This window comes from Schistocerca gregaria, chromosome 3 (genome assembly GCF_023897955.1).
Source record: "Schistocerca gregaria isolate iqSchGreg1 chromosome 3, iqSchGreg1.2, whole genome shotgun sequence".
In the NCBI taxonomy this organism is placed as follows: Eukaryota; Metazoa; Arthropoda; class Insecta; order Orthoptera; family Acrididae; genus Schistocerca; species Schistocerca gregaria.
The window spans coordinates 878521776-878545966 of record NC_064922.1 but is presented as its reverse complement, the minus strand read 5'-3'; the positions used below and the strand labels follow the sequence as shown (position 1 = coordinate 878545966).

The 24191-nt window shown below is 39.4% G+C and overlaps 1 protein-coding gene across 3 annotated transcripts in view; it reads right to left on the bottom strand.

Moving 5' to 3' along the window:
* The window catches only part of LOC126354992 (phospholipase D1), a 190620-nt gene that overhangs the window by 83298 nt on the left and 83131 nt on the right, over nucleotides 1-24191 (bottom strand). For all 3 annotated transcript variants that reach the window (XM_050005100.1, XM_050005102.1, XM_050005103.1), the window contains 3 exons: nucleotides 22242-22318; nucleotides 9421-9656; nucleotides 2180-2290 (listed from right to left, as the gene is read on the bottom strand). In XM_050005100.1, coding sequence (XP_049861057.1) covers nucleotides 2180-2290; nucleotides 9421-9656; nucleotides 22242-22318 — 424 coding nt within the window. The remainder of the gene's footprint in view (nucleotides 1-2179; nucleotides 2291-9420; nucleotides 9657-22241; nucleotides 22319-24191) is intronic.

The window sequence follows — 24191 nt, the reverse complement described above, 5'->3', positions numbered from 1 at the left end:
CACTTCCTTGCAGGTCGATTTTAATTGAGCCCCACAGGTCAATCCTGGGCCTCAATCCATGCAGATGGTGCCACATCACCATTTGAGCCATGGAGCATGTGGCACTTGGGCCACTGGCAGGGATTCCTGCTTTGCCTATACCTGTCCTCAACACAGTCAACATGCATGCTGATTAAACGGTGGGAGCAGTTTTGTAACAGACAGTGATCTGGATTCCCTGCCTAGCAATGATATGGACATGTCAGAGGAACTAAGGCTGCAAATGGTGGGTGTGGGCTGCCATTGTAAAGGGAGCTGCTATTGAGATCTGTGTGTCATGTGATGCCACCCAGAGGTAACTGTCTGCTGCTGAGCCTGTGGCCTGGGCTCATGGTGCAGCTCATTCCTTGTCGTACTTTGTAGCTATTCGTGTTGCGCCACTGCAAAGCCAAGTTGACTCTGTGCCTGTTCTCGAGTAGGTGCTGATTTAGAAATGTGGTGTTGCTATGCTGACTTCACTTTGTGCTGGACTTGTTAGTGCTTTGTTCACTTCATGAACTGTCTATTGAGGATTTTTAGGAACTTGTGCCCATTTCTCTGTGATTTGATGTACCCACCAGAGCAAGTGATGATAAACAATTTCTAACTTCATGCTATCATGGTTTTGGCCCATTTGGAGTATTAGCCCATCATCAAGTGTATCTGAAATCTAGCAGTAGTAGGACGTCATGACAATGCCCTAACAACTAATAGACAACCATCTACCATAGGAGGACCATCAAACGGCATCCCAAATTGTGACTACAAAGAGCTCCAATTTTCAACAACAGCCTGGGAAAATTTCTGTTGTCCCGAAATTGCCACTGGGAATGCATACAGTCAAATGCTGATACAGTGTGGCTGTGTAGCCTGTGCAGCTATAGCAAGCAGACAGAATGTTGGAGCTCTTTGCAGCCATAATTTGGGATGTCTGACGATCCATCTACAGCAGACATTTGTGTATCAGTAGTTAGGGCATTAACATGATGGCCTCCTAGTGTTAGATTTCAGATACACCTGATGATGGGACTAAGACCCCCAAATCATGGCAGTGCATAGCAATTTCTGTTGCGCAAGACTTTGGTCAATAAAGTATTTTTTTTTACAACTGTGGTGGATTTGTATACCATCTCCATGTATATGCCCATATCAATAAGGTGAGCACAAACTGTGGATGTACTATTAAATAGTAAGACTACTATAGTCTCAAATTACAGAGTGAATACTGCATATGTGTTCCCAAAAGTGCCACCAACACTCTTGCTTGAGGCTGAGACTGGTTTTATGGTTCAAGTGTAATAATTTAAAGCAGACTCATTAGCTGAAAGAAGAGCACACTTTTGAGGTTGAGTGCACTTTCCTGCACGATGCTTCGGACAAGGCTGACATAGTAATCAAGATTGCTGACTACTGTGTTCGTGTTTCACAGCTGTCAAATAGTTTGTGTACCAGCTGACAGAGGTGCTGTTGTTCATCACTGGCAGTTGATTTGTTGTGTGTATTCCTTGAGACATTCTGTGAAAGTGACAGTACAAGAACTTCCTTGTTAACAAGCAGATCTCTACTCGTGCTAATCTAATGCGGAAAACTAGTCTGAAGTGCTTGCAGGGAATCTTCTTCTGTGTTCTGCATACGTTAATAAAAGTTTATTATTCCTGGTACATGAGTGTTCACATTTCATCTGCTTTTTTGGTTGAGTTGCTTGAATACATGACATTAATTGGCTCAGATGGTTAACTCTTATCCACATAATGACAAGTCAGTTTTAGACTAGATGACTTCCATAACTCTTCTCCGGATAATTACTGAGTATTGTTTCCCCATTTGGAGTCAGCAGCAAATAATATCAGTTAAAGAGAGAGCAAGAACTTTTAAAAAAGTGTGGGAAGCATCATAGGTTGTTTAAACAGTACAAGAGCTATGCATGAATCATCAGGAGACTCCAGAAAGAGATGCTCAAGAAAATTATTTACTATCACAAACGTGTGCAATTATCTTGGAAAAAGGAATCTGGGCTCAAGCAAAAGCTTAAACAATGTAGTCCTGCACCATCAGCTTTGGTGTTGTAAGAAACAGGTTAATTTACTTTTTTAGCAGCAGTGTCAGCAGCAGCAGAAGAGTAGAAAGAAATAAAAAATAAATATTTTTTGATGTAGTGTACCTTTATATTAGGGTTGCAAGATGTTAACTTCCGTTTACTGTAGTAGCTATTTATACCTAGTGCAAGCTCCACTTCTTTGTAAAGCATAACAAATACTTTGACACCATTTTCCTGCAAAAGAAGGTATTTATTAATTAAACATACACTTGATGTGAAATTCTGAAAGAAGGTACCCCTACAGTGCAGAAATAGTTATCAATTATGTGCCAGTAAGTAACCAAGATATTAATAATGGGGACATTTACTGAAATCTAACAATTAGTGACTAATAACAATATAATGGTGTAACAAGACACATGCAGAAATTTATCCAAAAAGGGGTGGGGCTGGCCAGTACTTACCTCAGCTCAGTACAGCCGATCAATACACAAAAAACAACCGAAAATTTACGTTCCTAGCTTTCAGAATAAATGTTCCTTCATCAGGGAGGAGAGAGGGGAAGAAGGGAAGGGAAGAAGAGAAAGTGGATTTAGTTACTCATAACCCAGGTTATGAAGCAACAGGGAAAGGAAAACAGGGAGGGTAGCAAGGATGGAGGCATGTACACAAAATTGTTCATTGGTGAATATAATAACTTCACATACAGAAAATACAAACAATTTACATGGGGAACTAAGAAACATGTAGGCAATGTAGTGCTACTTTAAATTTACACAAATAATCACTGATATTACAGAATAGTGAAAATGTCAACTGGAAACACAACAGAAGGACAATGTCATTTAAAAACTACATTAAACATGAAATTAACATTGAGATTTCACAGACAATTAAGTTTTAATACTAATAGAATGTGTACTTGTACATTCATAAAGCGAGTTGAAAAATTTTGGGAAGTGAAACTGAAACATAGTTGTGTATAGTAGAAATTAGGTTATTATTTTGCCTACAGAATGTTTTACTCTAATCACAGTATTTTACAAAGGAACTTTATAATTTTTCATTTCCAGGAATTCTTGTACTGAAAAGGAACAGTGCTTTGTCAGAAATGCCTTTAGTTTATTTTTAAATATTTGATCTGGAGCAGTTTTTATTTGTTCTGGAATTTTATTGTGTAATACGACACCCAGATGAGTTATATATTTTTGGTATGATGATGTCCTTGAAAAAATTTGATGGATATTAGATTGCCCTCTGGTATAATGAGCGTGTATATCATTGTTTTGGATTAATTTGCCTGTTCTTGAGAGATATTCCCTGGTGAATAGGATTGTTTCTTGGATGAATAGGGATGGGATGCTTAGAACATTAAGTTTTGTAAATTGACATTTACAGGATTCCAGCTTTTTGAGGCCACAGATTATCCTTGATGCTCTTTTTTGTAGTTTAAATATATTTGTGCTGTGAGTTGAATTTCCCCAAAAGATGATTCCATAGCGGAGCAATGAGTGGAACTGCGCATGGTATGCTTGCATTAGTGTGGATTTACTTGTAGTAGATTTTAGTATTCTTAGTCCATAGCACAATGATGAGAGTTTCTTTGATAAGTTGTTTATATGTGTGTCCCACTTTAAATTTTGTTGGACCCATAGACCCAAAAATTTTGTTGCATTTACATTTTCAATTTTATTATTATTTAACTTTACTTGGATAGTTTTTTGACTGGATGTGGGAATTAGATGGAAGTTGATACATACAGTTTTCCCACTATTAACAATTAGGCCATTTTTGTTAAACCATTCAGAAAGTTTTTCATAGAGTTATCAGATATTGTCTGAAGGGATTCAGGGCTAGATCCAGTCAACACTATGCTTGTATCATCAGCAAACAGGATAGTTTTCTGTTGGCTCATACGTTCAACAAGATCATCTATGTAAATGAGGAAAAGTAATGGCCCTAGAACAGAACCCTGGGGAACACCATATCTTATTGTTCTTTCCTCCGAGAGGAAAACTGTGTTATTTATTTTATTCTGTACATTAATATCGTATTGAAGTGATACCTTCTGTCTGTGGTTTTGTAGGTAAGAGCATAGCCAGTTGTGAGCCACACCTCTTATTCCTCTTCTTTCCAATTTAGCAAGCAGTATTTTATGATCTAGTACGTCAAAAGCTTTAGAGAGATCTAAGAAGATGCCTGCAGCTATATTATGTTGGTCAATTGATTTCAGTATGTGGTCCAACAGTTCAAAAATTGCTGTCTGGGTGGATAAAGATTTACTGAAACCATGTTGTTGAATGCTGATTGGTGCGTGGTTTATTATGAAATTTATAAGCCTGTAATAAAAAAGTTTTTCCAGGATTTTTGAAAAAATGCTTAATATGGATAATGGTCTATAATTGGATACTAAATCAGGGTAACCTTTCTTTAGTAATGGTGAGACTTTAGCTATTTTGAGAGCATCTGGAAAAATACCAGTTTTTAATGATTGGTTGTAGATGGTTGACAATGGCTTTACTATATGGGGAGCACACACCTTTAATATGAGGTCAGGTACTTCATCATAACCACTAGAGATTTTATTGTGTAACAATTTTATTATGTTCATAATTTCATCAGGGTTTGTTCCATAAACAAACATTGTAGCATTAGTGCTGTTTGATGTATTGGTGGAATTGAAGAACGATACCTTGCAGTTTGCCTGAATGAGATCTTCTGCTAGTAAGGTGAAATATTCATTGAACTTGTTTACAACTGTGTATGGATCTGTGACCTTAGAGTCATTAAGTGTTAGAGAAATGTTTTCCTTTTTAGGTGTTGAACTACAAGTTTCTTTTTTAATAACTTTCCACATAGCTTTCATTTTGTTTGAAGAGTTTCTTATGAAATTGTCATTCCATAAAAGTTTTGCCTGTCTAATCACTCTAAGATAAGTTTTTTGTAGGCTTTACAATAGTCAGAAAATTCTTCAGTGACTGTGTATTTTTTGGAGCAATATTGGAGAAATTGTTTCTCTCACTAGAAATTTTGTTTCCTTTTGTTACCCACGACTTTCTATTTTGATTGCTTGAAGTTTTTGTTTCAAAAGGAAATGCTGTATTAAAGTAATAAAGGAAGGTGTTATGGAAGCTTAAGAACATATTATAAACAGTTGTTTGCATGTAAACACTGTCCCAATTTTCCTTAGCTAATAGGAAGTTAAAAATCCTAATATTGCCATCTGAAAAGTTTCTTCTTTGAAATACTTTTTTGGGGCTGATTTTACTATTTTCCATGTCAACGCTCAGTAGCTGAGCATCATGGTCACTGTATCCCATGCTCAGTACTTCGCCAGTGAATTTGTAACAAGTATCAGTTAGGAAGATTTGACCAATTATTGAATCAGTATGCTCTGTTGATCTTGTTGGAGTGTGTATTGTGGGGATCATATTAAAGGATTTGGTCATGTTTAACAAATCAAGTTTAGCGTTACTGTTTTTTGATAAATCAATGTTAAAATCGCCACAAAGTATTATTCTCATATTTAATGAGCTGACACTATTCAGCAGAAATTGGTCATAAAATTTGGAATATTACTACTTGGTGCTCTGTATACATTTATAATTATATAGTTTAGTTCAGGCAGCTTAACCATAGAAAGCTCAAATTCCTTATCTTCAGATAATGCAATCTGTTCATTTAGGCCCACCTCACTGAATTTTATCTGGTCCTTTACAAATATAGCAGTACCGCCATGAGTGGAGAAATTCTTACAATAGAAGCTTGTTAATGAGTACCTTGGAATAGAGGTTGACTGAATTTCTTCTTTAGACAGCAAGTGTTCGGTAATACATATTACATCTGGATTTATTTGAGACTGAAGTAGCACTTCCAGCATTTGAATCTTATTTCTGAATGACTGGACATTATGGTGTAATACAAGAAATGATGGACTTTGTGACTTTTCAGTTAAGGGTTTAATTAATTTTTTTTCTAAAGGGATTTCTGACACAGCACTTACCCTAAAAAATTGGCCGAGATTTTACTTTTGTGTGTGGCTTCTTGCACGCAATTTTCAGTAGCAGAGATGGTTTTGAGTGGTTGACACAGTTCTGCTTCCATCAAAGCTTCTGTTTTTGGCCTAAACCATTTTGTAATTTGTGGTAGTTTGGCGATCTTGATACTTGGGGCTGATTTCTTCAGGATATGATTTCAGAGTTTCCTAACATATTTAAATGTAGTCCATGAACTGTATGAAATCTTATTTCTAAATTGTATGTATCAATCATCTCTACGTTATGAAATGTAGAACATATTTCGGATATCAGTTTGTTTGCAATGCAAATTTCTTGGTTGACACAGGACCTTTTTTCCCCCCTAAGGTAAGTCTTTCCACTCCCGGGATTGGAATGACTCCTTACTCTCTCCCTTAAAACCCACATCCTTTTGTCTTTCCTGAAGAAGCAACCGTTGGTTGCGAAAGCTTGAATTTTGTGTATGTTTGTGTTTGTTTGTGGGTCTATCAACCTGCCAGTGTTGGTATGTTGATAGACACACAAATAAACACAAACACACACACAAAAGTCAAGCTTTCACAACCAACGGTTGCTTCATCAGGAAAGACAAAAGGATGTGGGTTTTAAGGGAGAGGGTAAGGAGTCATTCCAATCCCGCGAGCGGAAAGACTTACCTTAGGGGGAAAAAAAGGACAGGTATACACTCGCACACACCCATATCCCAAGTGGAATGTTTCCCTGTATCGTCCTTGGAATTGAAAATCTGAGAACCTCAATGATTTTTGCCTGTTGTCAATCAATATTGATACTGACAAGATATTGGTCCTATGAGTTCCAAGACTGAATCAAAATCTCTACAGTAGTTTCTTAGAGCAGCTTGGACACACAAAAAGAAGCAAGCAGGGGAATTCAGTTTATATGCATAGAGAGAGGAAATTTAATAAAACATTTTTTATTTATATACTTAAACATGGCAACAACTTACATTTTTGTATTTAATGTTCATGTTCAAATGGCAACACACACATTTTTGTATGTTATAACTACAATTTAACAAGTTTCACACTTTTTACTTTACTTTTACTGCAAAACCTTGCTTCTTGTCAAATTTCATGATTCTAGGTCAACAAGAAGTACCCTACAGGTTTTGATAAGCAAGTTTTTGAGTATCAAAATATGTGGCACAAATGGCTGTACTTTTTGATTGAAGTGACTTGTTGTTGTTGTGCTCTTCAGTCCTGAGACTGGTTTGATGCAGCTCTCCATACCACTCTGTCCTGTGCAAGCCTCTTGATCTCGCAGTACCTACTGCAACATACATCCTTCTGAATCTGCATAGTGTATTCATCTCTTGGTCTCCCTCTACGATTTTTACCCTCCACGCTCCCCTACAATGCTAAATTTGTGATCCCTTGATGCCTCAGAACATGTCCTACCAACCGGTCCCTTCTTCTAGTCAAGTTGTGCCACAAACTCCTCTTCTCCCCAATTCTATTCAATACCTCCTCATTAGTTATGTGATCTACCCATTTAATCTTCAGCATTCTTCTGTAGCACCACATTTCAAAAGCTTCTATTCTCTTCTTCTCCAAACTATTTATTGTCCATGTTTCACTTCCATATATGGCTACACTCCATACAAATACTTTCATAAACGACTTCGTGACACTTAAATCTATACTCGTTGTTAACAACTTTCTCTTCTTCAGAAATGCTTTCCTTGCCATTGCCAGTCAACATTTTATATCCTCTCTACTTCAACCATCCTCAGTTATTTTGCTCCCCAAATAGCAAAACTCATTTACTACTTTAAGTGTCTCATTTCCTAATCTAATTCCCGCAGCATCACCCAATTTAATTCGACTACAGTCCATTATCTTTGTTCTGTTTTTGTTGATATTCATCTTATATCCTCCTCTTAAGACACTGTCCATTCTGTTCAGCTGCTCTTCCTGGTGCTTTGCTGTCTCTGACAGAATTACGATGCCATCGGCGAACCTCAAAGTTTTTATTTCTTCTCCATGGATTTTAATACCTACTCCAAATTTTTCTTTTGGTGCCTTTACTGCTTGCTCAGTATACAAATTGAATAACATTGGGGATAGGATACAACCCTGTCTCACTCTCTTCCCAACCACTGCTTCCCTTTCCTGCCCCTCGACTTATAAGCTTAAAATTTTTGCACCAACAAGGGACCATAGAGCCTAATGTGTGAATGAATATGAATGTGATATATCTACCCATTCCTCAGAAAAAAGGTTCTTAACAGTTAGACAGACAGACAACAATGCAATCATACAAGGGTTCCATTTTTACAGATTGAGGCATGGAAAACTAAAAATTAAATAACTGAACAGAAAAAGGCAGAACTGAGAAAATCCTATTGGCTATCAACAAAAAAAGGAACAAGTCAAAAAAGACTCTCAAAAGTGGAAATGCATATAAATACAGTGTATTTAGTTTCACTCTTCTCCATTACATATCTACCAAAAATTCATTAGGATGCTTTTAACCAGTTTTATCAAGGAAACTTTATTTTCGCTGCTGTCAAAAACACATCAGAGGAGTTTCTTTGGTTGAGAATAGTAATGCTGAAGGACTAGTATCTCACACAGATACCAGTCAAATGTAAGGGTTCTAAAAGAATGAAAGGGATTAGGGCTTACTGTTCCCTTCATGACAAGGTCATTAGAGAGAGAGCATAAAATCGCTTTGGGCAAAGATAGTGAAGGAAAGAGGCTATGTTCTTTTTGAAACAAATCATTCTGGCATTTGTATGAAGCAGTTACAGAGATTTAAACACTGATCCTCCTGAATATGATCTAGTGTCATCTCACTCAATATATTGAGCAGAGATAATAATTGCAGTCTGACGTTTTACTACTGAGACCAATATGTCATGTGTAATAATGTTGTACTGGGATTCAGCTGCTAGATGAAAGGCAGAAGACAACCTACAAGACCACAGTAGTCGTGAATAGAAGTATTGTAAGTTGCAGGTTCTATATCTACTTTTCATCACTGGGATTTAACACTAACAGAAGGTTGGTTATAAGAGACCGAAAGCTACACAATTCTGGTAAAGAAGAGTGTTGTTACATTGAAGGAACTATTCCATCTTCCATGTACAATGGTTTATGAAATCAGCACAAACTAAAATAGATTTGACAATTCTGGATTCTTCTGAGTTTCCTGCTAAATAGACCTATACGGACACAACACATTTTTAACATCCTTTGTACTCTATTTGTGTTACCACAGGACTGGAACCTTTACTGATACTATTACAATGTTAATTTTTGTTTGTGTGCATTAACATAATAGTTAATATAATTCAACTTTAAAGAGAGACCAAATAACACTCACAGCTTTCCTTGTTAGTATTTTATCCAACCTCCATGTGTCTCCTGCTATTGCAGGCCTTTTCATGTGAATTTCGGGACTTAGCCACCAGTCTGCAATGAAAATTTCTTCTTTTGCTGCTTCTAAGGCATCTGCCACTGCACTCATGTAGGAACATCCATCGACAAACCAAGAGACGCTGGTGGTGGAGCGTATTGGAGCAAATGAGTTGAAACGATTCTTCATGGTGAAGTCACGTGCTGCAACCACAAACACACTTTATGTACTGAATAGAGCTATGTGCAGGCAAGATTACACTAAAGGGCACTGGAAGACCTTGATCAAGATGAGAAATGTTTGAACTGCGAAATGAACTTTACACCATCTGAGGAATAACATTTACGTTATTGCAAACAGTAGTACTAAGAAGTGACATTACTATTTTTTTAAATATTTGTTATTGTTAAGCCAGTGACAGAACAGAAATTTGCCAAGTAGTTTGTTTACAGCAAGAGTTAAAAGATACAGTATAGTGAAAAAAAATCAAAATTTCACTTGAATGCTTTCACTTAGGCCTTTATGAAAATTTTGAAAAATTACTAACTCACCAACAATGCCTCTAATTACATTATTGACATTTGGTAATCAATCTCCTTCAGAAAAGATGGTTTGCAATTGGTTTGAAGACTTTTGTTTTGATCACACTTCAATCAGTGATGAATTTTATGAAGGTCAATTGAATTCAGTTTTGTAAAAAAAAAAAAAAAAAAAAAAAAAAAAAAAAAAAAAAAAAAAAAAAAACGCACACACACCAACGTAAATCCTGTGTGCCTTATAACTGACAAGGATCAGTGTGTGCTTACCATGATATATAGTCATTCTTAGGCAGTACATTAAATTTCGCTGAATATTTAAGGTTGTCAAAAAGATCTTTTCGCAACTGATTCCATACAGTTTGGCTGAAGCTCAAAAACAGGCTCATATCAATTGGTATAAGCAAACGATTTAACTGAGGAAATGGAAAATTCATATCCAACTTTGTAATAGGGCATGAAACTTGGATAATTTGCACAAACTGCCTGGGTATTCCAAGATGAACTGAAACCAATGAAAGTGGTCCATTGAAGATCAACTGTTATTTTGATTACAATGGGTATTTTTCCCTATTGCTTTACAGGACTGAAGAACAGTTAATGCTAAATGTTAACTAAACAAAGGAATATGAAGAAACAATTTAAAATTTTACATCATTCAGTATTGTGACAGTGCACACTGTCAAAACAGCACAACTGCCCATTTCATGGAGGAAAACACTGAATGTGGTATGCCCTTATTGACCTGAATTGACATATAAAAAAACTTATTTTTGTTCCCTTATATCGAACAAAATATGTGTGGACAACGATTTTTATCACCCCCAGTACTATAGTGTCATCCAGCATAGTAGAGCTATTGTTCACATGTCCATTACTATCTGAAATATTTGTGGTTTTTAAGCAATGGAACATGTCAATGAATGCAAGCTTCCAGACCAAATTGCAGCAGACTGTGTGGAATCATCAGTGTAGACAAGTCCACACCCAATACTGGACAAAGCTTTATGGTTCATCATGGTCACAAAGGCAAGATAGTAGTGGTCGTCCCATACTGTGATCACAGTGTATGGTGCAGTAGCTGCATGGCATTACTTATGACATTCTTCTATCTGGTGGTGTCACATATGGATCACAGTCATAGCAACATGCTCTTTATAAAGCAAATTGCACAGTTATTTAATTTATTTAAATTCATTTTGATGCTTATTTTGTGCATCCTTAAGCTGAGAAAAAAATCTACTCACTGAGCAGGAACAGAAGCAGGAGAACACACACATACAAAGATACTGAAATTTGCAAGCTTTTGGAACAAATGGCTCCTCCTTCTGGCAGATTGGTTCAAGGAAAGGAAGAGTGGTGAAGGAAAAAGACTGGTGAGGAGTAGGACTGGGAAAGTTTGGAAAAGTCACCCAGAACCATGCATCATGAGAGATTTACCAGACGAGGTTTGAAAACCTGAGAACATAAATATGGAAGATAGGGTAATATGAAAGACAGAGATTACACACAATAAACATTATGCACAAGTTAGTAAGAATGGAAAGCTAAGCGCATTTTATCTGGCAGAGGTGGGAGGAATGTGGATAGGAATTGTTACTGAGGAGAAACACCGAGACAAAAAAATTAAGGCCAGGTGGGTGGTGAGAGCCAAGAACACATTTTAATGCCAGTAACCACCTGCTGAGTTCTGAGGAACTGGTGTCCAGGGGAATAACTGAAGATAGCACGATGGTGAAACGGGCACCAAGACTATAAGTGTCATGTTATAGAGAATGTTCTGCAATATGATAATGTGTACTGCCAGTATAAATTCTGTGCCCATGCTCATTCATCGTAACTGGTAACTTGATGGTAGTCACGCCAATTTAAAAGGCTGGACAGTGTCTACGTAACAGCTGATACACAAGTAGCTTCGCAAGTGGCTCTCCCTTTAATAGCATATATTTTGCCAGTTTTGTTATGTTTTGTTTTAGAGCACAAAAGCAACTAGGGTCATGTGCACCCACGTCAGAACTGTAGAACACGAAGACAAAGAGAGGAGTTAACAACGACTACACGTTAATCCAACGTGACGGAAGAGAAGACAGGTAAAAGCAGGGACAAGGCAAAAGGTCTATAAAATATGTCATAGAGAAATGGAAGTCCTGAACTAAACATTAAATGGCCTTTGTCATATTGCTACACTTAACAAATGCCAATGGCTAAAAACACAGTGCCGGATGTGCAACCTAGCCAAAATAATCTCCTCACAGAGAAAGAGAGGCTTTATAACCCAGAGCTTGTTCTGGTGAAGGGAGGACCAGTGGTGATGCCAAGGGACACCACCAATTGACAGATGGCAACACAGAGATCATCAGAGGGAATGTAAGAGCTAGTGGGCTGAGGTACAAGGACTGCAGCCTTGGCAACAGTATCAGCAACCTCATTTCCTATCACACCAACATGACCAGGAACCCACATAAACATCATAGTGGCTCCATAAAGAGTGAGCGAGTGACAGCTCTCCTGGACCTGTTGTACTAAGTTATGGATGCTATACAGCACACAGAGGCTTTAAAGGGTACGTAGAGAGAGTTGGAGCAGATGACGCAATTGAAAAGCCTGTGTCGCTGGATGTACTGCATGGCACGATACAGGGCAAAAAGCTCTGCTGTAAATACTGAACATGGAAGCCGATACTGAAAAACATTGGTGCCAACTTGACACCACGGTCAGTCTGAGAGCCATCAGTGTACACAAAGGTACTATTGAGAAGTTCCGTGCAAAGGTCATGAAACTGACGGTGATAGAGCAAGGCTGGAATAGTGTCCTTAGGAAGTGAATCAAGGCCAAAGAGAACACGGGCTGCCACACGAAGCCAAGTTGGTGAAGGGTCCACAGCCATTGGGAAAGTGGCAGGTAGCATGAAGTTAAGGTGCCAGAGCAAGAGCTGAAAGCGAACTCCAGGAGGTAACAGAGAAGAGGGACACACCCCATACTGGCGATCAAAGGAGTCATCAAATAAGGAGGTATAGGATGGGTGGCCACGCATGGCAGACAAACGGTATGCATATCTGCTGAAGAGAAAGTCACGGTGGTAGCACAGCGGTAGTTTGGTAGCTTCTGCATACAGACTCTTAACCAGGCTAGTGTGAAAGATGCCAGTGGCCAAACGGATGCCACAATGGTGGATAGTATTAAGACAGTGAAAGAGGGATGGATGTGTAGATGTACAAATGAAACACACACAGTATAGTTTCAAACGAGCAACAGACCAGTACAAACGGAGGAGGGTGGTGTGATCTGCTCCCCAGGAAGTACTGCTGAGGACACATAGGACTGAGGGACCACAAACAGCAGGCTGTCAGGTAAGACATGTGAGTGGACGAAGAGGATCAGCTGCAGGAATTTCGTAGTATCAATGAATGGAAGAGCAACAGGCTCAAGATGTCAAGATGGTGGAAGAAATCAATTGCGCAACCAGAAATTCACACACATGGTTTCCTCAGTGGAAAAACGAAAGCTATTGTCGATGCTCCGTAGTAAAGACAATCGAGACATTTCTGAATATACTGCTCAATGAGACAGGTCCATAGAGAAATCGTGAACAAAAAGGGAGCCGGAGACGCCCAGTGGTAGACAGGTTATTATAGCGTTAATGGTGATACCAAAGAGGACAACGCTCAGGATGGAACCCAGAGGCACACTGGATAAAGGTGTCCAACAAGGTAGAATCCACACATACCTTGAAAAAGCAGTCTTTTAAAAATTCCTGAAGGAAATGGGGCAGGCAGCCATGCAAGCCACACGTGTAGAGAGTACGGGTAATACCAGTCCTCCAGCAGGTGTCCTAGGCTTTCTCCAAATCGAAAAACATGGCAACAGTCTGGGATTTCCACAAAAAACCATTCGTGACACAGGTGGATAAAGTGACGAGATGGTCAACTGCAGAACGCTGCGCTCTAAATCCACACTGTGCAGTGGTTAGTAAAACCTTGCAAACACAGCTGGTGAGAGAGATGGGGCAGTACCTAGAAGGAAGGTGTTTGTCCTTACCGGGCTTAGGTATGAATGTGACAGTGGTTTCATGCCAGTGTCTGGGAGACGTGCCCTCTGCCCAAATGCACAACAGTGGGTGGGGATTGTGCCCTCTGCACAAATGCAGTTGTACGTATGAAGCAAAAAGTGCTTGCCTGCAAGAGAAAGGTGCTGCAGTATCTGAATATGTACAATGGATGGCCCTGGGGCGGAGAAATGGAATGAAGTGAGAATATGATATAGCTCCCTCATAGTAAAGGCTGCATTGTAGCACTCACAATTCTGGGAAGAGAAGGGTATCACCCGAGTCTCCTTCCCTCATTTCCGATGGAGGAAGGCAGGAAAATAGTGGTAGGAGCTCGAAATGACAGCAAAATGGAGGCCAAGATGTTGGAGATAGCAATAGGGTCCACTTTGACATTGTCTGCTATAGTCAGGCCAGAAATTGGGAATTGGATCTTGGTCCCAGAGAGCCGCAGGAGGTTGGCCCACAGGACAAGAGAGGGAGTGGAGCTGTTAAAAGAACAAGTGAACGTAATCCAGATAACATATTTGCTATCCTCAAGAGTGCAACAACACTGTGCATGCAACTGTTTATAATGAATGTAGTTTGCCACTGTAGGATGGTGATTAAAAAGGTGGAGAGCACGTCTCCACACACGAATGTGTTGCAGCACACCTCAGTCCACCAAGGGACCGGAACATGGCGTGCTAAAGAAGAAGTGTGAGGAATGGAACATTCTGCAGTAAGGATAATGTTCTTAATATATTCCACCTGGTCATCACAAATGGGGAAATATTGTTTGTCAAAAGTCGCCAGAGAGGAGTAAAGCCTCTAGTCAAGAGCAAGCCTGCCATTTGGGAGTGATTGTAGGTGGGGTAGGAGTCAGCAAACACATAGCACATGGGAAATGGTTGCTCAAGTAGGTGTCAGGAAGAACAGACCACTCAAGACGATGGGCAAGCTGGGTAGTGTGGAAGGATAGGTCCAAATGGGAATAGGCATGCGAAGAGTCGGAAAGAAATGTGTGTGCTCCAGTATTAAGGCAGAAGAGGTTGAGTTGACTGAGGCCAGCCTAGAGGGCACCTCTTTGACAAGTTCTGAACCCCAAAGGGGATGGTGTGCATTAAAGTCACAGAGCAACAGAAAGGGGTGAGGTAGCTGCCCAATAAATTGGAGAAGTCTGCATGGTGACACTGAATGACAGAGGGATGTAAAATGCACAAAGGGAAAAGTTCAAGTGAAAAAGGAAAAGGCGAACTGCAACAGCCTGAATGCGGTTAGTCACGGAGATGGGTTGACTATGAACGTAATCCCGTAAGAGAAGCTTGACTCCCTCATGAGATGGAATGTCGTACTCAGGGGAAAGTTCACAACAAACAGGAAAGAAATGTGAGAGCTGAAAACGGTCCTGAGGATGCAATTTTGTTTCCTGGAAGGAAGAGACCAAGCACTGGGATTCTAAGAGCAGCTGCACTGGGATTCTAAGAGCAGCTGTAAATCCTCTTTGATGGAAGGCCATGGACGTACCTATGAAGGAGAGCCATAATGAGGAAAGGGAGGAGTGAGAAAAGGAAGGGGTATCACCTTGGTGGTTGCTAAGTGCCAGCCTTCAATGACTCACTGTTACACAGTGCAGACGCTGGAGGATCTTGCTCCATGAGATCTACACAGGTATCGGCACTCTCCATCTTTTGATGTGCAGAGTCCAGGACAGACTGCCTTTGCTTGACTTCTTGAAGCCTTTCCGGTTGGCAGAGGAAGCCTCAGATGTTTGTTGGCGGGAGGGACATACGAAGTCTTTGTGGGAGTATTCCTTATGTCCTTTCTGACCTGCTGGTTGGGTAGCAAGAGATGAATGTTTGGTGGCTCGTTGCACAGCTGGAAGAGGAAATGGTGATGCTACAATGAAACTGGGCAATTTCACAACCTCAGTGATGAATTTGAGGTCGCATGTCTGCGTGGCCATGTCCTTCACGGAGCGAGATGCAGTAAGAACAGCACTATAAGCACCAGATGGTAGAACGCAGTGTTTGCAACTAGCCAATAACTTGCGAACAACCGAGTAAGGGACTTTTTCCTTTACCCAGATCGTCTGAACAGCCCGATCACTGAGATACATGGGATAATCTCGAGAGGAGGCAGCATGGTTGTCATTGCAGTTGATACAGCGGGGAGGAGGAGGCGGACAATTGCCCTCATGCACATCCCTACCACAGGTTATATATTTGGACAGGTGACAAGAAGGCGTTTGAGTGTGGTTGAAACAATGACGCTGGTAGCAGTGCATTGGGTTTTGAATGTGTGGTTGGACTGTGATAACTTCATAGCCTGCTTTGATCTTGGAGGAAAGTACTACTCTATCAAAGGTGAGGAAGAGAGTGTGTGTGGGCACTAAGGATGCAACTACTTTTTCGTCACCCGATGGATGGCAATGATGCCCTGATCAGAGAGGTACGTTTGGATTTCTGCCTCAGTCAAACAATTGAGCAGCCTAGTGTGAATAACACTATGGGAAGAATTCAAAGTTCTATGGGCCTCAAGACAAACAATATAGCTGTGGAGAAGTTAAGAGGCAAGTAGTCTCCAAAAGCAAAGTGCCACTGCGTAAACAAGAGCAGGATTTCACACGGCTGGCAATAGCATCGACACTTTTCTGAATTAGAAATGGATTTACTATTGCAGAGGACTGACCATAGTCAGTATATGAAACCATGAGGAACTGTGGTGCAGCTGGAAGGGTCTTTGAATCAGGAGCTTCATTCTGTTGATGTTTGGTAGACATGGACGGCAAAGACGATGATTGACTCATTGCGAGAAATTTCCCCATGACTGTCAGCGTCTCCGATGGCATGCTCCTATCCCCTCAGAGGCAAGCCTCTCCTGCCTTAGGTGATTGTTCACATCTCAGTTCACACCTCCTGATAACCTGACAGTGGGACCAATGGACAATTTGGGAAGATAGCAGTTCAGGCACTTTCCCTTCCTTGGGACTTGCCTGTACCATGTGGTATGTGTGAACCCTACCTGTTGACCTGGTGCTGGGAATTGGGTGTTACCTAGACTCCAGTCACACATTAGACATATGGCCAGCCTTCAGGAGCACACAGGGAGGAAGAAAAAAAGAGGAACCTTAATCGTCAAAGCGGATGATGGATAGGAAAAGGTGAGCAAAGAAAGACATGTTCCCTAAGGGAGGGGGAAAAGAGCAGCAAGAGGATTGACATGCAGCATAGAAGCAAAAAGATGCTGCATTTCAGGTGATGGTTTAACGAAGTCATAGCCTTGTCAAAGCAGCTGATTAATACATTTGCGACTTGGATAATACTGAGTGACAAGAGGTGTACTCCTAAGTTGTTTTATGGAGAAATCAGCAGTATCAGGTTTGGATTTGATGGACTAGGAAATCTACTTTTGAACTAGACTTATGGGGTAATTACATCCACTGAAAGGTGAGATGAGAATGGTCGTGTACTGCTGTAAAGAGTCTGCATTTGAATAAATAAGTAAATACTTTTTCTTCTTTATGGGGGGAATGTTTGACATTGATAGGATAGCAACTGTCAAAATATAAGTAATGTTATTTGTTAGTATGTTTAATGTGAACAGAACTGTACGTAGCTGACCCTCAATGAGGTCAACATCAACAGAAATGGCCCGAGATTCAGAATATGACTATGTGAATTTTAACTTGGAGAATGTATTTAGAGATTCCAAGAATTCTAACAGGTCACCTTCACCAGGAGCCAATATGGCAAAGATGTCATCAATGTGTATCAACCGAACTAGGGGATGAAGGCTTTATGAATCCCAGGAAAATCCCTTCCAAGTGACTCATGAAAAGCTTGACATAGAAAGGAGCCATCCTGATTGCCACGTCTGTGCCCTTGAAAATTTAGCAAATATATCTGTATGAAAGTTTATAGTTGAAATACACTTACTATTTTTAAATACTTGAATGTTGCTATCTGACCAGAGTAGAGCAGGCCATTGACTGTAGATGTGGAAATACTGATTAATGCATTAAGAATGGCCAATTTTGGTACTGTAGTAGGCTATGAGAAAATGGAGGAGGCACTCACTCACTTGACAAAAAAGAGCAAACAAACTTATAGCAAACAACAATCCTAAGTACAGCAATTGTTTTAAAAATCTGAACTCCCTCCCCTCCCCCTCCCACCTGAATAGCAGTACAGCTATAATGTGCTACATGTGACTGTACAAGTGTCTGTGTAAACTCTAGGTTGAAAAAGGATTAATTTGAATGCAAGTGGGGTTTTGTCTTGTTTTTGTGCCTCTACTATTCAGCTATCATTACTCGTAAATTATTTATATTATACAATAATGTTTCATGCCACATTGAGTAAGTCATTTTCTGTTTTGATGATTACTTGTGAGGCCCTCCAGGTTTAATGTCAGTAAAATGTTTTCTCTCAATATCAATGGAAGTACCAATAATTTCTTTTACATAGAAAAACTGTCTTTCATTGCTCTTAACTTATTTTTTGTGCTTTACTCTTCAAAACTAATAATGTTTTAATTACTTTAAATGCAGATGAGATCTTTAAGCTTTTTCTACCCACTTCTATCTCTTAGAAAACAAAACACAATTGTCTACATCTACATGCATAGTCTCAAAGTCCCATGCAGTGCTTGGTGGAAGGTACCTTTTACCACTATTAGTCATCCCCTTTCCTGTGCCACTTGCTAATGCCGCCAGGGAACTGTCTATATGCTTCTGTATGAGCCCCGATTTCTCTTATCTCGTCTTCACAGTTCTTATGCAAGATGTATGTTAGTTGTAGTAAGATTGTTCTGGAATCTGCCACAAATGATAGTTCTATAAACATTATCATTAGAGTTTTACAAAAAGAATGTCTTTTCCCTCCAGAGATTGCCACTCAAATGCACGGAGCATTTTTTAATACTTGAGTGTTGATCGAGCTTACTGTTAACAAATCTAGCAGCATGCCCCTGAATATCCAAGTAAACACAATATATGAATATAATAGAAAGAAACATTCCACATGGGAAAAATATATTAAAAAACAAACTTACCAAACGATGAAGCACTGGTAGATAGACACAATAAAAAACACACAAATCCAGAACGAGATTTTCACTCTGCAGCGGAGTGTGCGCTGATATGAAACTTCCTGGCAGATTAAAACTGTGTGCCCGACCGAGACTTGAACTCGGGCCTTTGCCTTTCGCGGGCAAGTGCTCTACCATCTGAGCTAAAGAAGCACAACTTACGCCCGGTACTCACAGATTTACTTCTGCCAGTTTCACACACACAAATTTCAAGCTTTCGCAACATATGTGTGTGTGTGTGTGTGTGTGTGTGTGTGTGTGTGTGTGTGTGTGTGTGTACCTGTCCCTTTTCCCCCCTAAGGTAAGTCTTTCCGCTCCCGGGATTGGAATGACTCCTTACCCTCTCCCTTTAAACCCGCATCCTTTCGCCTTTCCCCCTGTTTTCCTCTTTCCTGATAAAGCAACCGTGGGTTGCACAGGCTCGAAAATTCGTGTGTGTTTTTTATTGTGTCTATCTACCAGCACTTCCTCGTATGGTAAGTCACATCATCTTTGTTTTTTAATAAACACAATGTATGTTATGCATAATTCACTATTATGAAATCGGAAGTTTTCTCTCTGGTGACAAAATATAGTAGAACAATTAGAGATAATTTTCTTCTTCTCCACATTTTTAGTCTATTAAAACAATTTTTGTATCTAAAAGCATCAAAAATACAGAAACTAGAAGCACACAGGTGAATCCACCTATTTGAATTTTCTGCACTTTCTGTACAAAACAGAAAGCCCAAGAATCTTAACTAAAAGTTCAGTCAGCACTAATGTTAGGCAAGGATTTTACTGAAAATGAAAATCAGCTGCAACAAGATGCTGTGTACAAATATTCTTTATTTTCTGGATGACCACCCAGTAATGTCATATTTTTCAAAATTTGTAATTACAAAGCTAGACAAAATCTATATTTAAAAATGCATATTTGTAAGAATACTGTGAAGCAGCGAAAGTAGTGATTGGGAAGGAAGATCATTCTCTGTCCCTCACATTGTCTTCTGTAACTGCCGATGAGAACCCTTCAACTCAACATGACTGAAAATGCATATAACTGTCAGTTTGTCTTAACTGCAGCTGTCACTCAAGAAGCATTGTATTGAAGCAAGAATTACAGAACAGATATCTGTTGCTAACAATGTTTATGTGAGAATGTTTCACTCAGTTCACTCACCTACATCTGAACAAGCCACATCTGTTCAATGTTAAAACTATGATTGCTACTTAACAACAGTATTGTTGGATCTCAAAGGAGAGAAAAATCAAATATTCTATTTGCTGAACATTTTAGCAGTTCCTGTGAATAAGACTAAAGGAAGACTTAAACTGAAAATTTGGTCAATGAAATGGCATCACACAAAAATCACCAAACAAGAGGAAAAAACTGTGCAATCTACAGGTAAGGAATAGAAGAGTATCCTCGTGATCTGTGTAATATACTACATCTGTCTGGGCTACTAAAGAAAGTACATTGCGGTCATCATTTTGAAGATATAATCACCCTGTCATCTGCAGAATGTTAAACAAAGATATGAAATAGCATAGATTTCTACTCACCACACGACACGACACGACACCGACACGACACACGACACATACACACGACACACACGTGAGGCTGAAGTGGGAGGAGGGATAAGGACAGAGGCAGATGGATGACTGGGACTAGTGAAGGTTGAGGCCATGGCGTATACAAAAGTAGAGGATGTGATGCAGGGAGAGTTCCCACCTGCACAATTCAGGAAAGGTTAATATTAATATGAACCACCAAAGTTATACTGATGCAATTTATTACATCACAATTAGTTTCATTCAAAAAATCATCATTAGGTTACTCTTTCAACAATCTTCACAAGCAATCCTCACAGAATTGCGTCAATATCATTACTTAAGAAGTCTAATTATCTCATGTAAGATTAAAGGCAAATTCTGGAACATGACAAACTGTCTTGGCATTATGTAAAATAACTAGAATTCTTAAGTTATGATATTACCACATCTCTGAGGATTTCTTATGAAGTCTGTTCACAGCATAATTTGATGATTGTCATTTAAACAAAACTGGTCATTAAATAATAGACGTGTATCAAAACAGCTGTGGTGGTTCTTATTAGTTAGAAACTTGTAAATATGTTTAACACCCATCAAGCAAACTGGTTCTTATTAGTATTAAGAAGAATCAGCTGTGGAGCTCAAAAGAGAAAAGCTATACTATTTCTTTGCATTCAATTTGATGGCCAGCATGGCTAGGCTACATGGACAGGACTTCTTGATGTGGATCGTGTGGCAGCTGTTGAAATGGAGGTAGTGTTGATGGTTAGTAGGCTTGAGGTACAGAGGTACTTATGGAATTATCCGTGAGGTGGAGCTAGTGTCGAGAAAGATTATTTGTTGGGTTGAGGGGGATCAGGTGAAGCAAATGGGTGAGAAGGTGTAGAGGTTCTGCAGGAATATGGGAAGGGTGTACTTACCTTCTGTCTAGATCATGAAGACATTATCAATGAATCAGAACCAGTAGAGGGATTTGGGATTCTGTACGGCTAGGGAGGATTCGTCTAGATGGACTGTGAATAGGTTGGCACAGAATGGTGCCATGCAGGTGCCCGGGGCATCTGGTAATTTGTTTTTGGATGATGCCTTCAATGGAGAAGTAATTGAGCATTACGATGTTTTCCTTGTGAAGTGTAAGAGAAGTAAATTAGGAAATTTTTTTGTAGATAGGCTGCTAAGAAATAGCATTTGATCTAATTATCATAAAGTGGGCATCAGTGATATAGAGTAGTATGGAGAAAGAAACAAGACCAAGCAAAGCTGCAGTCAGTACGTACCTTCTGCTGCATAAATACAAAATAGGGAGGGTATACAAAAGTAAGTTTTATGGACTGTAACTACACTGCTAGAAGTGAATAGCCCTTAGCATACCAACAGGTCTGGCAATAAATTATGAGTTCCATTTTACCTTTAAAAATACAGATACCAATTGCTTGCAAGTGGAGCAGATGGCAGCAACTGCTAACATTATAATCGTCTGTTCACCCAACTTAGCAATAAACAAATTTTCCTAAAATTAATATAGCGTAACTATAAAGTATATTTTACAAGAAATTTCTATTCCACAAGTTTTCATCTTAAGATCTACAATAATTTACCTTTGGCTGTAACATCCTTGAGAAAAGAGAGCCACTCCTTCCGATTTCTTCGAGACCAGCACTTCACAATTAGCTGCCTAAAATCAAGAGAATTACAATTAAATATGAATCTAGAAGCTACAAAGGAAAGCTATGCTGAATTGTATAGAGACAGGTGCTAAGTAATAACATGTGAAAACTTGAGTTGATGTGTTGCTGTCTTACATATTACTCTAGTGCAGAATTAATACCCTATTGGTATTTGAATGTTGTCTTCAGGTCACTTTCTTTAAAAAAAAAAAAAAAAAAAAAAAAAAAAAAAAAAAAACCACACACTCTGAAAGCACTGATTGTGACAGAAAGCACTGATTGTGACAACAGATTTATTGAGACAGTGAAACCAGAGGAAAAAAAAAAAGTTTTGATGACAATGAAATTTAGGAACCCACCTAGCATTTTAACACAATGCAAAACACTTTAATCATAAGTATACAATTGGAAACTGAGATGGCATCCCATTGTGTAACACAATCTATCAAATTAACAGAATATACAGAGTGCCCGAGAAGCCCAAAACATTTCTGGGATGGAGCTTTTTAATTCAAATGAAATGTCTACAATAATATGAAAGAACATGAATATAACGTGAAAGAAGACACCATAATTCGTTGAAATTGTTACTGTTGCTTGGCATGACTGCACTCCATATTCTAACAGGGTTACAATTTTTCCTCAGTGCACCTGAACATACGCTGGTGCATTGTTGAAATGCATTCAAGCAGGTGCCACAAAATCCCCAATCTTCACTTTGTTCATCTGACCGTTGATGTGATCCCACACAAAGAAGGCCAAGGGCATTATATCAGTTGAGCATGCTGCCCATAACTGGGGTGAGCCTTGTCAAATTCAGAATCAAGGGAATATCTCACCGAGGTAATTCCACACAGAGTGTGCAAAATGTGGTGGGGCGCATTCCTGTTGAAACACCACAAAATTCTGAATGTTGTTGGTAAACACCTGAGGCTACAGAAATTGGTCAAGCATATCCAGGTATGATTTTGCTTCAGCAAAAAACAATAGTCCATAAATGTGCTGTTGTGTGAGGTCCAGCATCACATTTAAATTTGGAGTGTTCCATTCCATTTCCATGGCAATGTGTGGCTGTTCATCAGGGTATATTCTACTGTTGTGGCGACTGACGAGGCCACAGGAATGAAAGCCAGCCTCATCCCTGAACAGGATGTATGCCACCAAATGTTCATTATTTACTGCCCTAATGAAGTCGTGGCCATGCAAGCCCCATAGTCCTAAGGTTCAAGATGAGGAGCATCCGAATGTGATAACCCTCCCCCCCCCCCCCTTTTTTTTTTGTACAAAGCATAAGGTTTGCCATACAATGGACTCTGGGATGCCATATTCCTGGCTGACATGATGTGTCTTATGATTCCCACAGTTTCCTATGACAGCTCCCCACAATGTTTCTAGTCACAGACATTCCCAGTTCATTTGAACTTTTTGGCCAAACCTCTGATCGTTGTTCACACTGTTGCTTCTACATGGTAACATCAAGAAAACTGTCCTTGAAGCTCAGTAAAGGGCAGTCCAATGAGTCTCCATCTTACAATACCAATTTGTTGTTCTGTGGCTGATAGGAACTTCTAGGGCACTCTTTATGAGCGGTGTTGAACTCACTGAACATAAAGCAAAAGTTGAAATTGATGTAGTAAGTAATACATCTACCACCTCATGTCACAAAAATGTTTAGAAAATTTGTGAAACTTGCAACACCTAGAAACAATGATCAGGAAGTAGTCAAAGTCAGGGAATATTTGCAACAATGTATGACAGACAGATAATTGCAGTTCCAAACAAATGAAGTATACACAGGCTAAGCAACTTACTTTCTCTCTTTGGTTGTCAGGTAGTGAAATGTGAAAGGAATCAGTAGAGTGCTAGTCAAATAAAGTCAAA